Source organism: Asparagus officinalis, chromosome 2 (assembly GCF_001876935.1).
Source record: "Asparagus officinalis chromosome 2, Aspof.V1, whole genome shotgun sequence".
Classification (NCBI taxonomy): domain Eukaryota; kingdom Viridiplantae; phylum Streptophyta; class Magnoliopsida; order Asparagales; family Asparagaceae; genus Asparagus; species Asparagus officinalis.
Window position 1 is genome coordinate 81,460,149 of NC_033795.1, and position 16,168 is coordinate 81,476,316.

General features: G+C 39.3%; 2 protein-coding genes across 2 annotated transcripts in view; one reads left to right on the forward strand and one right to left on the reverse strand.

Moving 5' to 3' along the window:
- LOC109831411 (translocase of chloroplast 159, chloroplastic-like) overlaps positions 1–2,169 on the reverse strand; it is a 3,452-nt gene extending 1,283 nt beyond the window's left edge. Inside the window, exons 1-2 of the mRNA XM_020398735.1 lie at positions 586–2,169; positions 19–502 (exon numbers count right to left, since the gene is read on the reverse strand). Of these exons, the coding sequence (XP_020254324.1) occupies positions 19–502; positions 586–2,169 (2,068 nt within the window). The remainder of the gene's footprint in view (positions 1–18; positions 503–585) is intronic.
- Positions 4,576–9,215, forward strand: LOC109831815. Its single transcript, XM_020399259.1, has 5 exons — positions 4,576–5,327; positions 6,710–7,140; positions 7,272–7,481; positions 8,163–8,323; positions 8,777–9,215. The coding sequence occupies exons 1-4, from the start codon at positions 4,601–4,603 to the stop codon at positions 8,283–8,285; spliced, it is 1,491 nt and encodes a 496-aa protein (XP_020254848.1). The 5' UTR covers positions 4,576–4,600; the 3' UTR covers positions 8,286–8,323; positions 8,777–9,215.

Here is a 16,168-nt window from a genome sequence, read left to right on the forward strand (position 1 = left end):
CAATAACTAGAATATTACACGAGAAGTCCAGTTTATCTTTCTCTTCTCTTTCAAACTTGATTGCCTTTTCTTTTGCTATTTCATACTTAAACATCCAATTCTTCGTATCCTCAGTACATGCAAGATGATATAGGACTGAAGTAACCGCATTTTCTTTAGGAGAATGGCCTAATCTGTGAACAAGGCGAAGGAATTTTATCCTGATCAACTCGACCTTGTCATGAAAGTTCTCCTCTTCTTTTACTCCCTTCTCATGGAAGAAGCTGCCATTTTCTGCATTTGCTGGTCTTGCCTCTGATTTGGCGACTGTCCTCTCGTCCTCAACTAGAGAAGTCTGCGTTCCATCCATGGTATCAGAATTTTCAGCTATATTAGAATTCACAGGAGAACTAAAACCCCCAGTTACTCCCTCATTCTCTTTGCTGCCATCCTCAGAATCAAGCTTGTTTGAAGAGCTCTCAGATTTATTAGAATCCATAGCAGCAGAACCATTGTCATCATCCTGCAACAATACCAACTTGTACAATATTGAAAGGGTATCATTCAAAAGTATTCACATCAATAGAGATTCAAATATATGCTTACTAGTTCATAATTTTGGTTAGAATCAACGGTGTTGGTAAATTCCAATTCTTTGGGCTCATAATCTTCCACAGTCATCGTGTACTTCTCTTCCGTGGGCTCCAAAGCAACTTCTCGTGTGTCAGTGCTGTTTATATTTGGATGGTGATGTAACAAAATCTCATATTTTTTGTCTAACATGTCGAATTTTTCATTCTCCTCATCAGTTCTCTCCATAGAATGCCGGAGTTTAAATCCATCTTCCCTATCTTTACTAAAACCTTCTGTGGAATTCAAGCTTTCGCCCAAAACCTCATCTTTCACATGATTCTCCTCTGCACTAGGACTTCGAGCTTCACCAACAACAGATACCACATTCGCTGGTTTCAAAACTTCTAATTCTTCAACAACAGAACTCGATTCTCTCAATCCACCTCCCAAATTCTCATATTTTTCTTTTACCCGTGCACTATCTTTATTATCTTCACCGCTTTCACTTCCCAAATTCTCATGATTTTCATCTAGGACATCGACATTTTCATTCTCATTATCATTTCCATCCACAGAGTTACCAATTTCAAACTCACCTTCCCCATCTTTACTCAAACCTCCTGTTGATATCAAGCTTTCCCTCAAATCCTCATCTTCTACATGTTTCTCCTCTGCATTAGAGCTTTGAGGTTTCAAATCCTCTAATTGTTCAACCGTAGAGCTCAAATCACTCAACTCACTTCCCAAATTCTCATCTTTTTCATTTAGAACATCGATTCTTGCATCCTTCTTGTCAATTCCATCAACATAATCACCGAATATAAATTCATCTTTCCCATCCTTGGCAAAACTTTCTGCCAAGTTCAAGCTTTTGCTCGATGCCTCATCCTTCACTTGCTTCTCCTCTGCTTTAGAGATTTGAGGTTCCGTATCCTCTAATTCTTCGACAGCAGAGCTCGATTCTCTTAAATCACCTCCCGAGTTCTCATCTTTTTGATATAGAGCATCGATACTCTCATTCTCCTTATCAATTCCATCCGCTGAATCAACGAATTCAAATTCACCTTCCCCGTCAATCAAGTTCAAGCTTTCGCCGAAAATCTCATCTTCCATGTATTTCTCCTCTGCATTAGGGCTTTGCGCTTCACCAAACACCCTGCCTTCCACAGAACCAGTAGCATTGAAATCCTCGTCGACCCCATCTCTCTCTGTCTCTGCCTCGAAACCCTCTAATTCTTCATCCGCAGAGCCCAATTCTCTCAACCCAGTTCCAAAGTTGCCATCTTTTCCAGTGCCCGCTTCAGATCCAACACCATCCACACTCAAAACCCTAGCGGCGATAGAGAACCCATCGCCATCGACCTCATCAAAGACCTCTTCTTCAGAGCTCCCGCCTCTATCCAAGCTAGGGTTAGGGTTCGAACCGGTTCCTTCGTCGACGCCGGGAACCCTAACGCGAAACCCATCGCCGTCGACGTCGTCGAAGACCTCCGACGACAACGACGGGGATGGGCTCGGCGCTCGCGCGGCGACTTCGGAAGCGGGTTCGGGTTCGGATCCGGACCCGTTATCGTCGTCGTCTGATGAGAGGGGAGCGGGAATGAAAAGGGAGTTCATGGAGCGGATGGGTTCAAAAAACGGGAGGGGATTGGTTTATCTGTTTTGCTTTGTTTTATTTGCTTTTGTTTTTTTTTTTTGGAATAATTTCTTGGCTCATTTTCAATTTGTGGTATCCTAAGTGGTTGTTTGGTTCGTTTTTTAACTTAGTGGAAAAGTTTTACACCGTCTTCACGTCAGATTTTTCGTAGCCACGTAGGATATAAACTTTTCGTTGGTTTTTTTTTCCATCTTTGGTTCGCTAGGGTTGAAGAAGGAAAACTCGATGAAAATCGCCGTCACATCAGATTTTTTTCTCTCCCCCAATTCCTTCATCAACCTTGTGAAATCGACGAAAACTGCAGCCACGTCGGCTTTTTGCCATATAAACAAATGTTTTTTTTTTCCCATGCGAACCAAACATAAGAAAAATAAATACATTGGTTTCCTACCATTTTTTTGTGCGAACCAAAGCAAAACAATCTATTTCTTGGAAAAGTTTGGAAAACTCAAAACTTGTGTTGTACATGAAAATGCATTTCTCTATATCTACGAAACGCACCAAACAGCCTCTAAAGGTCAAATATTTTATTATTAATTCCATGCACTAAAGTATTTTTTAAAGCTTTGATATCATGTGGTTTCGATCTTATTTTATTTTCCTTTCATGTCTCCATTCATTGCTAGTGGGAATAGTTAAAAGGTGTCCAAATGGACATTGGGCTCAGACTCAGCCGAACCTCTAACCTTGCTCGGGCTTTTGTAAAGCTCTAAAAATCCAGGCTGGTTAGGTTCTAGGTCCGCGTTCGGGCTGAGATGGGGAAGCCTGACCTGAGCCCGGATCGGCCCTATTTTTAATTATCTACATATTATATATTTTATTTTTTTATTTTTATATATAATTATAGTATGATATTGTCATTAATATATAATTATATATTTTTTAAGTGTACATTGTCATTGATATATACTTGTGTATACTTATATATATTACTAACTTATACTATATATAATTATGATATGATTTGATCATTAATGTATATTTATATATAATTATATATAATATATCGTTATATACTAATATATAAGTATATAATAATACACACTTATATAAATATATTAATATTAATCTAATTTTTTAATCAAATTTTAGTAAAAAAATAAAAAAAATACAAAAAATTTGGGTCGGCCCAGAGCCCGGCTCGGACTTGGAAATCCGGGCCGGGGTAGCCCGTTTGGACTGCACTATGAATATTTGGTTGTTTGGATCACAACCATAGCAATCGAAAAAAATAGAGCTAAATATAGTATACACTTAGGGCCTGTTTGTTTGCACGGAAGTAATTGTGAAGTAGCTGAAGTAAAAGAAGTAAAAGCTACTTCTGCTACTTCTAAGCAAAAAAATGTGTTTGGTTCTCTGAAAAACTTACTTCCAATACTTTTCTAAATACTTATGTGGCGCCTACGTGTCATCATTACTTCCAAAATATTTTTCCAATCCTCAATACTCAGAAGTAGCTCGGAAGTAGTTGAAATGCATATTAATTAGGACATAAATATTTTTTTTATTAATATTTCCTTTATTAGTTACTTCTAACAACTTTTCAATGATAAAATTACTTCCTAGTAATATTTTCAAATGTTATCCAAACAAAAAAAGCAAATGAAGAGGAATAAGTTCTACTTCTATTACTTCAAAAAATATATGAAACAAAAAAAAATGCTATTTCCACTACTTCCTACTTCATAGCTTTGAAAGTTACTTCTATAATCTATTTCTTACTTCTAATGCTTCCATTATCTAAACGGGCCATTAACTGAAATTTTTTTAATTTAATAAAACCATTATCAACTTAATTATTTATATATTAAAGATAAAAAATGAATAGTGTTGAAATTTTAGAGAATTATATTAGAGTTTAGAGGGAGTATTACCATGGAAAGAGCTCTAAAATTGGGTTGGGGTCCTTGGGGATGCCCTTAACTGTTGAGGAAGAAGAAATTTTTTGGTTCGTTTTAATTTTAGGATAAGTGCTTCGTAAGTTTAGATCTGCTAAGAAATGAATTGGTGGATCTTAAATGAGGATATGATGAATAAACCCTCTTTTGTTTTATAATAACAAATATACCCTATTATTCTGTTAAAGATAACAAAACATTCCCTTCAAAACTTATTTTACTAAACCAGTAGCCGAATTGCATGAGACATTTAGATTTGAGTGACTAATAAGCAAACATGGAGATTTTATGGACTAAGTTTCAAATATGGATGATGTTAAGGAACGAACCAAAAAAAAAAAAAAAAAAAAAAAAAAACAATTTGTGTGGTTACATTGGTGTAGATTAGCAGCCCAGCCCACATGAAAGTAGCCCATCCCAGGCCGCCTTAAGGCCCTTAACTATAAATATCCAAATTAAAAACCCAAATCCGAGGCCCGAGTAAACGGAGGCCATGATCGCCTCCTCGCTCTCACCCTCCGCCTTCCTCCTCTCTCATCCTCGGAATCCCCAGAACCCTAACAAAACCCTAATTTCCTCCCCGAAACCCCGACGAACTCCCCGCAAGAACCACCTCCGCCCTAAACTCCCGCCAAAACCACCCGCTCCCTTCGAAAACCCTAAAATTCCCCTCCCCGTTCAAGAGCAGGAAGCGCTCGAATCAGTCGAAGAACTCGCCTTTCAGTCCCAAACCCAAGCCCTAGGCCCACTCCCAGCCCCTAGCCCTAGCTCGTCCATCCTCGACCTCGCATTCCGCTTTGCCGCTCTCCTCGCCGTCCAGACCGCTGTCGCCGTGTGGTTCTTCGGCCGCAGCGGGGGGTTCTGTATTGAACCGGAGGAAGAAAGTTCGGATCTTGGAGCTAGGGTTAGGGTTGTCGAGAAGGATGCGGAACGGGGCGAGGAAATGAATAAAGCTTCCGATTTTGATGGGATGGTGATGGAGATTAGGGAGATGGCGAGGGAGGCGAGGGAGAGGGAGGCGAAGGAGAGGGAGGGAGAAGAGGCTGAAGAGGAGAGGATTTTGGGAGGGGTTTCCAGTGAGAAGGAGGAATTGAATAAGGTCTTGGGTTCAAGGAGGAGGAGGTTGGGGTTCGTGAAGTCGAACGTGGTCAGGAGGAAGAATGTGGGTAAGGGGTTTAATGGGGCGAAGAAAATGGAGGGTAGCAGCGACGGTGATAATGGTGAGCAGGAGTTTATTTTGTATGTTCCTTTTACGAAAGCATGCGATTTTGTTGAAATGTTGGTTGCTTCTTGGTCTACAGCATGTACTGTAGAAATATTGCTTGATACCAGATGTATATGTTTTCCTCTAGGAAAACCATGTTTACATCTTGGTCGTATTTAATTCAACAAAGATCTAGGGTGCAAAAGGATGCATATATGTGCAAATACAACATGGACATGTTTCTATTTGATGAAATGGAGTTATGGATAGTAATATACGATCTATTAGAGATATTGGTTAAGATATGGCATGTGTGTAAGGTTCAAGTTAAACCAAAGATGGAAATGCAAGCAGTTACAAAATTTTTGTTTAAGCTCCAGTCAGAATAGACATTTACAGCTTGTTTGGATTTGGACCTAGTGAAGGGAAGTTAAGAGAACATATGAGAAGTTAAGTTAAGAGAATGTAAGGGAACATGTAAAACTTATTTGGAAAACTAGTAAGGGGAGTCAATGGGAACTTATTTAACCCATTTGGGAAGTTTAATAAAATGAGGAGAAGGGAAGGGAATACATACAAACGTACATAAATAACCTTACATGTTACTAAGTCATTTTATTGTTAGAAGTTAAATAAAGGTTAAAATAGTCTCTTTATAATTTTTTTTATTAGAAGTTCCCTCAACTTCCCTTCACCCTTGTTACACCTGAAAGGCTGAAACTGGGGAGCAAGAGAAACATGGTTTTTCTCCCCGCCTTTACCTCCCCTTCTCCTTCATTACCTAGTAGAAGTTAATTTCCAAACAAGGATAATGAGTCTCCTAACTTTCCTTACCCCTCTTTACCCCCAATCCAAACAAGCCCTTAAGAATAGATCAACCAACACAAACTTGGCATCACAATGCGTAAATGAATTGAGTTCCTTTTTTATGCCATCTCCGACTTGACAGTGTGTAAAGGACACCTAAATGCGTAGATCAGTTGTAACTTGTCTATTTCAGTTACAATTCTCAGCTCTTTCTTTCTTAAGTTTCAAACAAGGGAAAAGAAATATTGCTGTCTATAAACGAGCCAAATGTTTTTATACCTCTTCTCATTTACTCTTTGTTATTGTTGACATGCGATGACCCCATTGTGATGAGTGTTGACATTAGCTCTTTGGACATCCCATAAATGACTCCTTTTTCCTTGTTTGGAGACAATTGCTCGTTCCTTTCTGTGGGAATCACTAAAAAATTGTTCATTAACAATGATACTCAAATATGTAATTCTGATCTCAGATACATAGTACAATAACTTTCTTCTTCTTCTTTATACTTTCCCTTATTGATGAATCGCTGTACAGACTGATAGCTAAGGTATTTGTAATAGTCATCAGATATTTATTTATCCATGTTAGGTGGTGTTCAACAGATTTTACATCAGAATCCTCTGAGGGAGTCCCCAGATTTGCAGGAACCACAACGCTCAACTTTAGTCCTCTCTGACCTGACCGAAGAATCTTCAGATGCTGATGAGTCTATGGCTTTTCCCTATGAAAAATTGTCATCTGTTGGTAACCTGCAGAGTTCTCAAGAAACAGTTGAAAGATCAAAAAGTGGTCATGGAATGTCTCAGTTAAATCACAGAAAGAAACAAAGAAAGGTTCGAATCAAGCAAAGATCCAAGGAAGGAAAGCATCCCTCTTCCACAAAATCTAGTAATGTAAATGTTAGCCCTGAGTTTCATCCACAAACAAAAAAAGTTGGCAAGTCTTCTGTCAGCAAATATAAAGATGGCATCTCTCATCAGATGAAAAAACCATGGTGGCTGCAACTCCCATTTGTTCTTGTAAGTTTGCTTAATTTGTGAGAACCCTGGATCATTTTTTTCTCTCTTAATGACAAGATTGAACTTGATAACATCTTTCATCTTAAATTTAATGTACTGGATATCTGTTGTTTACTAATATTGGATTTCAGGCAATTTTAATGAGAAGAGGTTCTGACCGTAGTTGCCCAAAAGGATTATACTCCTTACAGATGGATTCTCCTTCAGATGATGAAGGTTCTACATCTTATACTGTTGTTTTCCAAAATCAAGGTGATGCTACAAATTTCTGCTACCTGTTAGAATCTTTTTTTGGGGAATTGGATGATTTTTGCGCCGATGTTGTTCCGCTGACAATTGGTGTAAGTGCTACTCTTGGTACACAGTAGAATAATGTTTGTTTTGTGTTGACAAGTCCCTTTATAGTTTCTTCTTTGTACTTTTCTTGTACATCCTTCTTTCTCCAGACTAGTGTCCAGTGACCTGGATCATTTAAGATTAGATTTTTCTTATTTATTTGAAGTATATGTACTACCTGTATTTTCAGATTTCCAAAACCCCTTGATTTATTGGTTATGCTGAAGTGTCTCTGGATTATTTGATCCATCTGTTTATTTATAATTTCTGGAAACCAAAAGAATTTAATAAACTGTTCATCGAATGTTTACTCATTTGCTTTTTTAATTGTATATTAAATACAAACGACAGTTGTTGCTTATCTTGCAATATCTTTATTTTATTGCATTTCCCATGATTGTCTTAGTATGAAGTAGAATACGAGTGATTATCTTCTTCTTTTACTTATGTAGAAGTTTTTTCCTGAATTCTCTCTCTGCCAATTTCTATAGAGTTATAGCAGGATGAATATAAGTCAGAACATTCTGTATCTACTGCTTATGCAACATGGCATGAGTTATTGCTTTCATTTTCTTTTTCAGCAATATGTGTTTTGGGTAGAATTCAGTTAGTATGTCCCATAATTTTTAGTGTGTTAATTTATTTTTAATTATCATAATGATACTCGGTATTTTTATGTCTGTCAGGAGCTTGAAGAGGGAGTAAGGTCAAGGGAGCTAAAGGTAATTGTTGTAAAGAAGGGTCAGCTTCAACTATATGCAGGGAAACCTCTTGCCGAAGTTGAGGCTACCTTGCGGTCTTTGTTGTGACAAGATGCAAGTGAAGAATGTTGACAAGATAATATATGGCAAGTTTTATTATTTATTTTGTCATTTTCATATAAGCATTTCTATTTCTTAGTGTTGTGAAATTCGACTTCAAATGCCTATTACTTTATTAATTGCTAAAAATATTTTGCAATTTTAGTAATGATGCTAGCCTTGTAGCAGTTTTAAGGCCGAAACTGCTTATGTTTAACCGAACTGTTGTATGATTGTACCTAGCAGTCCATGGGATCAAATTCAAATTTATTATTTGTTGTATGATTTAGCAGTCTATGGGATCAAATTCAAAATTATTATTTGTTGTATGATTTAGCATATGATAGATCACCTGTGTAGTTGGGTTCATCTCCAATATTGTACGGTAGTAAAGTACCTGCGTACCGTTGCATTATAATCTGCATTTGAGTTATGCCTTTGCACATTTATTTATGTTTTATGATGATCATATCTAATATCAATCCCTCTTCCTTGTTCAGGTTTAACAGCGAAAACAGTTTTGAGTTTTCTGCTTGCCATCGATCGAGGTTCGATATCAAATTGCAAAATGGCTTGGCTTCAGCCAAAACTGATAATGGAAACAACGTCATGTAGCCAGTCTGAAGAACTGGTACATAATTCATACGTGCGGGAGCTCTAAAGCTCAGAAAAGCTTCAACAGATATGAACTGAGCAAATCAATCATCCTCAAATCCCACGACTTTTTTGTAACGCCACTGATTGTTTCCTTGTTCTGCAGCTGATTTAGAATCTGTGAACTCTATTCATGTTTCAATCAGTGAAATCTTGAAAATTATACAGGCATATATTAAACAATTTTTTATTTTTTATTTTTTCTTGTTCTTTTTCTTTTTGTTGCTATGTGACTGCTACTGTTTGCTGTTAATTTTCGAAGTCTTTTCATGAAACTTTTATATTCTTTTAAGCGTGTCTCGTGTCATTTGTGTAACTGCGTCAAACAAATTTGTGAAAAATGTAGACTAGAGTGAGAAAAATACGCTACATGATAACTTTCGTTTTTTTTTTTTTTTTGGTTAAATGAAACTAAAATTTCTATCTTTTTCAAGAGTTCATTTTAGTATTATTAATTTCGTTTATCTAAATGAACTGCTTGAATTGAACTTAGATGTAAGAATGGATGATTTTAACATTTTTCTCTTCTTAAAAATCCTTAAAATCTAGGAAAGTACCACTCTCCTCTCTTTTTTAAGGCTTATTTTGTCTTTGATACCCTAAAGTTTACCTCCTTTTATCACTTTGATAACCAAAGTATAACACTTTCATTTTGATACCCAACCGATAGTTTTAACCACATCTCACTTTGATACCTCTGTCCAGATTTGCTACACTTTTGTTGAGTTTGTATCACGTCATTGCCACGTGATATACTTATTTCCCTTCTACCAATTGCTAAGTGCGGATACAAAATCTAACAGAAAATAGACTAAGGGTATCATAGAGAAATGAGATTGAAATTTTGCGGTAGCAAAGTGTTAAAAAGAGTATGTCAGGTACCAAAGTGAAGGGTAAAAGTTTGGGGGTATCAATTTAAAAAATGTACAATTATTTGGTCAAACTTTCTTCCTATTTAAATCCCCTCGTTTCCCTCTCTCTGTCTCTCCGCTCCCTCTACTTCTCTCTCTCTCTCTCTCTCTAAACCAAAAGAAAGACAGCAGCGGAGGAGAGAGAAAGCTCGAGAAAGCCGCAGCCATGGCCGGAACAAATCGGAGCTGACCTCTCCCAGCCCAAGGTCCCCAAGGTCCAATCGTTTCCAATTTTGGTAAATTTCCTTGAATTTAGGGTTTCAATTGGCTATTTGCGTCGTTTTTAGTTGAATCATTCCGGTAACTCCGCCGCCGCTTTGCCGGAGAAGTCGCCGGAGGAGAGCGGTCCCGTTGGATTAGCCTTGAAGTCTCCTTAGCTTTACGGATTAGGTTAAATTTCACAAACTCCCTTGGAAATTGTGGAGTTTGCACTAGACCACCATGAACTTAAAAATTAAAGAAAGCACCCCTAACAGTGGGGAGTTGACTTTTGCGGAGCTTCCACGTGGATAAATTGCTGTCAAAAATTAAGAATATTAGTATATAATCCGAAATAAAAGAGTTAGAAATTCAGACATGATCGGAAGCGGTCTTGATTTCATTGCCCTAGAAGATTGAGGACCTGCCTATCACCCTGGCGCGGTTGACTCTCTCTCCCCTAGCGGTAAAACCCCCGGTTCGGCTGACCTCCGTACTCAGGCGAGAGTAGCAGAGCTTAAACTCAGATGAAGAACGTTGCTCAAAGAGAAAACTAAAACTTTTACAAAAATATTAACTGAGGAAGAGAGGATAGAAGAGTTTTTGTGTCTTCCGAACTAGAGAAAGGCTCTATTTATAGGAGTGGAAAGCCTTCAGATCTGTTGCACATCCCACATATTCTCCACAAACTCGCATAACTCTCCGCATTATCTCCGCAGACGTTATGCACGTATCCAGGACCGAGTCAAAAGATAAAACGGTAAAATTAAAGATTTGCGATCCAAAAAATTGTGTGCGTGTGGCACGCGCACGTCGAGGCGCGCGCGCGTGTGTGTTATCCAAAGCCCACAAAACCCAAAACACTATTCAAAACCCAATAAGGGGTGAACCAATATAAACCACTTGAACTTCATATCATCTTCCAATGTGGGACTATTCACAAAGGCAAAATTGTCTTTTCCATGAACAACATTTCCAACATAAATTCCATTCTAGCGTTTGTCAGAGAAGAGAGGATAGAGTCAAATGGAGAAAAGAGGGGAGGATTTTGCTTTATGGTTTCATTGAGAGAGGAGCGTTATTCTATTGGGATTTTGATACCCAAAGTTTCACTTTATATTAACTTCGATACCTCAAATTTGTAGTTTGACAGTGTTGTACCCTAAAGCTTTCAAATTGATATAAATTTGACAAATTGATACCCAATCTCATAAAACTAAAATTTGATAACAATTATTTTCTCAATCACATTTCAATATTGATCAACTTGCAAAAATATTTAATTTTAATTTTTTGTATTTCGGATTATCGATCTTCAAACAGAACTCTAGGGATATCAAAGTTAAGAGTAAAAATTTAGGGTATTAAAGTGCAAATAAACATTTTAAACCTGGAACATCATTCAGTGAAACCTTTAGAAAGTTGAGCTGATTTTGTGAAACCCAACATAGTTTGAGGGTTGGTTTTGTGCAAAACTCACTGGAGCTCAGCAGGCTTTCTGAAGTTTACCGTTTATACTATTTCTGAGAGATTTTTGCGAGTTCATTTATTTTGCTTCAAATTTGCAAGTTTGTTTATTTTGTTTTTTCGCTTCAAATTTGCAGTTATCGATATTGGCTCGGCTTTATTCTAAACTGGGCTAGAGTTATTCCAAGGGGGTCAGATTTTTGGCTTACAAATGGAGCTAATTCTAGCCTTATTTTATTATCCAAACAGAATACAAGCAAAATTTGGGTTAGGTTCAATCTTCTTATCTTATCGCTGTTCTCGTAGATGCATTCTTCGATTTCGGTTCATTTTTGGATTATTATTTAAGATTCTCAATCGAATGTTTCTTTAGAAAAGTTATGTTTCTACCTGTTACCTTTCTCAATTATGTAATTGAATGTTTCTTTAGAAAAACAGTGTTTGTACTTGTTAACCTTCTCAATTATACGTTTTGATTGATTGCTTATGTAGGCTTGTTCGAAGACGCATGCATGTTACCCGTTCATGAGGTGCAATTTCGTTCTTGGTGGTGGGTTTTACATGCACTTGCGAAACATAATTCGCCGTTTGGATATGAGATTCCTTAATTTGTTGGCAGACTTTCCAGAAACTTAAACATGACTGTGTGCTAACATCCCTCTTGTCTTCTCCTTCACTAGTCATTTGTATTTCGTTCATCATCGACTGCTTGTACCTTCGTCACCGACTGCCTACGAGAGTGTTTAGCGAGGTCTAGCAAGACCAACATTATCTGCTCATGATATTAACGGGAACCCTAGGATTCCTTCTGCTGATACCCAGAAGGCTCGCAGAATCGCACAAGTTCAGACGAAGAAGAAGCAGCAGCTGCTGCGTGCACTGGGATTCATGATCACAAAGAGGAGGGATGTGTAGGCGTCAAAAAATGCTGAAAGATATCCAAATACAGATGAAGAGAAGATCATCCAAAAGATCAACAAAAGGACACAAGTATAGACTGTCTCGCCCGCGAGACAGACTTTGCTGTCTCGCCGTGCGAGACAGAGTTGACTGTCTCGCACACAAGACAGTTTTCAAACATTCAGAAACCGTTTCATAAACCGCCGACACGTGGCCACCAACTGTTCAAGAACGTGGGGAATGTCGTGGGCGAGAATCACGTTGATAACCACCAGAATAACGGAGTTCAAACGTGGGAAGACAGTTGCAACGAGAAACTGTCAGGAATATCGCATGCGAGACAGGTTAAATGACAGTATTTACTTGTCTCGCTGGCGAGACACAGCCGCAATTTTATGTCTCACTGGGCGAGACAGCTAAAATTTAGCTGTGTCGCTGGCGAGACAGCAAATACACTGTCTCGGCAGCGAGACAGGTAAATCACTGTCGTCGCAATGTTAATTCTGTCTTTTGTTGGAGTTTTGTTAGTTATGAACCCGCAGAGGCTATAAATACCGCCCTAAGGGTCATTTCTGACAAGGCGGATGATGTTGGAGCACTTCAGAAGCACAGCGAGCAGAGTTCTGAGCTTACGGCCATCTCCTTGATATCGAGCTTTGACTTGATTTCAGAAGAACGAATATCCTAACCAGTGATAAGAATATCTTTCAAGTTCTCACTTCGATAAACGCGAAGTCAGAATCATAAACCCCTCAAACGAATTCGATCAAAATCTGTGATTTGGTGGTCCACGGGCTAACGCGCTCCCGGCACAGGCAAAGATCCCACGCAAGCAGTGATCCAAACAACGATCCTGCGTTTGTTTCCCAAGAGTTGTAATTTTCATTTTGTTGTGTAAAAGAAGTTTTATAAAAAGGCTATCTCTTTTTTGAATTTATTGTAATCGACCGAAGATATAATGAATTCCACAGCAGAACCAACTTTTGACGAAAACAAGCTGGCGACCACAGTGGGAGTCAACGGTCTCGCTGCCGAGACCGTCGTGTCGCAGCCAATCATCAAGATCCTGGTTGAATCAACGGTCGAGTACGAGTTCGACCAAGCGAAGTTTGAGGAGTATTTGTCATCCTCATCTGTAAAGTCTTCCGCGCCTCGCAAGTGCAGGAAGATTTCATCTTCGTTGAAGTTATCAAATGCTACGGATGAAGACTCTCGTCCGATTGTTGCTGAGGATTTTACTCGCAACAGCTCTGCTTAAGATGATTCCTCCCCAATTAAGGAGTCGTTCGATCGAAGTTCACCACTGACGAAGAGGGCTCGTCAGAGGCGACGCCAACGCCGCGCTCGTCAATTAGCTAAGGCATTTGAACAAACCGACGGAGTTCGTTATTATGCGGACTTAGAGTCGAGGAAACAACAAGTGGTTTGTTCAACGCAACGACAAACTACTCACGTTTCTGCACAATTCACGACGGAGGAATGGACTATTGTCAAAAGGACTCGTTCGACCCTCAAAGAACGTATACAAAAACGTCGAGCAAACGCTGTTCATGCCCGTGCTCTCTCACAACAAAGACAAAAATGGAAGAAGGAAACGGTGGCCAAAGAACCACCAAAACTCTGCCAAGTTTGGATTCCAAAGTCTGGAGTTATGCAAAATCAGCATTCGGAGCCCGTTAAGACTCCATACCCGCAAGGGGGTGGTTTTAAACGTGCGACTCCCGACATAACCTTGGATCGTTCAAAGGCAATAATAAATTATCCTAAGAATGCCAACAAGGTTTTACACCCTCAGAAGAAGACGTATTCACCAAAAGACATCGTCATACCTGGGAGGTCATGCTAACAGACGATACGATTTTTTGGCACCTGAGAATGCCAACAAGGTTTTACACCCCCAGAAGAAGACGCATTCACCAAATGATATCGTCATACCTGGGAGGTCATGCCAACAGACGATACGATTTTTTGGCAATCATACCGATGAATCGTATTATCAAGTTGGGGTTGTGAATAATTTTCAAAAGAGAGTTATTCGAGAAATAAACTCTCATTATTCCTGTGCGCGACTCGTTAAAGCAGCATTATCAGAATGTGACTGTTTCAAACGAGAAGTCATCCCACGAAAAGTCTCTGTATGGTCGAAGCCTAAGCCGAGACATCTCCGCAAAACAAAATCAGCTGCCCAAGATGATGAATTCCCTGAAGTCACCATCAACGTGGCTGATAAAAGAAAGTCTAAGCGGCATTCAAGTGACTCAAATCCCGACTTTTCCCCGAGAGGAAAAGTCAATCCAAGAATTGCTCAAAGGATGTCTCGAGGATGAATTCTCGGACACTTGTTCTGCAATCGCTTCTGATGATACAATGTCTAGCACGGGACAAACCAGAGAAGTACTCACGATCACCTCTGATCAATTTGCTCAAATACTTCAAGAAGCTCTAGCCAAACAACGTGAAGAAATTAGAGCTGAAGTGAAGACAGAAATGGAGTTAGCTATCCAACAAATGAGAGAATTGCTAGCTCAACGGCCTCAACCCCCTGAGTCCAGTCAAAGAGTTGAATCCAGCCGCCACATTCAGAATGTTACAAATGACAGTGATCCAGAAGTGGATGAAGTCATTATGGCTGATACACCTCCTAATAGCAATAACGCTGGGGATGGTCTAATGGATTCTCCCAATAACGAGATTGGGGGTGGTTCAATAGCACCTCTCACAGGGGGTGGTCTAACTCATTCTCCTCAACGTCCTTCGAATGAAGAAATAGACGATAAAGAGAAAATGAAAGAGCTTGAAAACAAAGTCAACACTTTGATGACGGCTCAAGAAGTGAAGAAGACGGGTATTCCATGTCCCTACCCAAGAGAATGGGATTCAATACCATACCCGTCTAAATTCAATCTGGTTAACTTCACACCGTTTGAGGGGAAGAGCTCGCCTATTCAACACTTGATTTATTTCAAGTCTCATTTAGGCATGATTTCTGGAAACGAGGCTTTAATGGTTCGGTCATTCGTTGGCACCCTTCGTGGGCCCGCCTTCGATTGGTACCGACGGCTCAAGCCAGGGAGCATCAATTGTTGGGATGACATGGAAAGTTTGTTCCTCAGCAATTTCTTCGATGATGACACCGAAGTGTCAATCGGAACCCTTTTGGATGAGAAGCAAAAAGACGGAGAGTCAGTTGACAATTTTGTCAAACGTTTCCGTAACAAAGCAATGAATTGCAGAGATCCTATTACAGAGGAGTTCATCCTGCAAACATGCCACAATAACCTCTCCATCGATGTCCTGGAAGCTCTGGGGGTCGTGCCATCCACAACTTGGAAGGAGTTAAAATCTCGGGGTGAACAAGCTGAGCACTTTCTTAAAAGAAAGAAAGCTGAGAGAGGCCAACCAATGACATCTGCAATCGTTGAGAATGCGACTCTCGATCCGAGGTTTCAAAAGGAATATTCTTTCGAAGATGATGCAAAAGTAGTATTCTTTCGAAGATGATGAACCTCCAGCCATATTGGAATACCTCCTCTCTAATGACAAAATCGAGCTACCACCTATTAAAGATCAGGATGGAGCTAAGAGGATTACAGATCCAAACTACTGTGCGTACCACAGAAGGGTTCTTCATCCCACCGAGATTTGCTTTGGACTCAAAAACAAGATCCAAGCCCTAATTGACTCCGGCGTCATAACGACGAAAGAAGTCGAGTAAAGACGACCATACAACTCCAGTGGGTGCACGAGTATAAACTGTTTCCC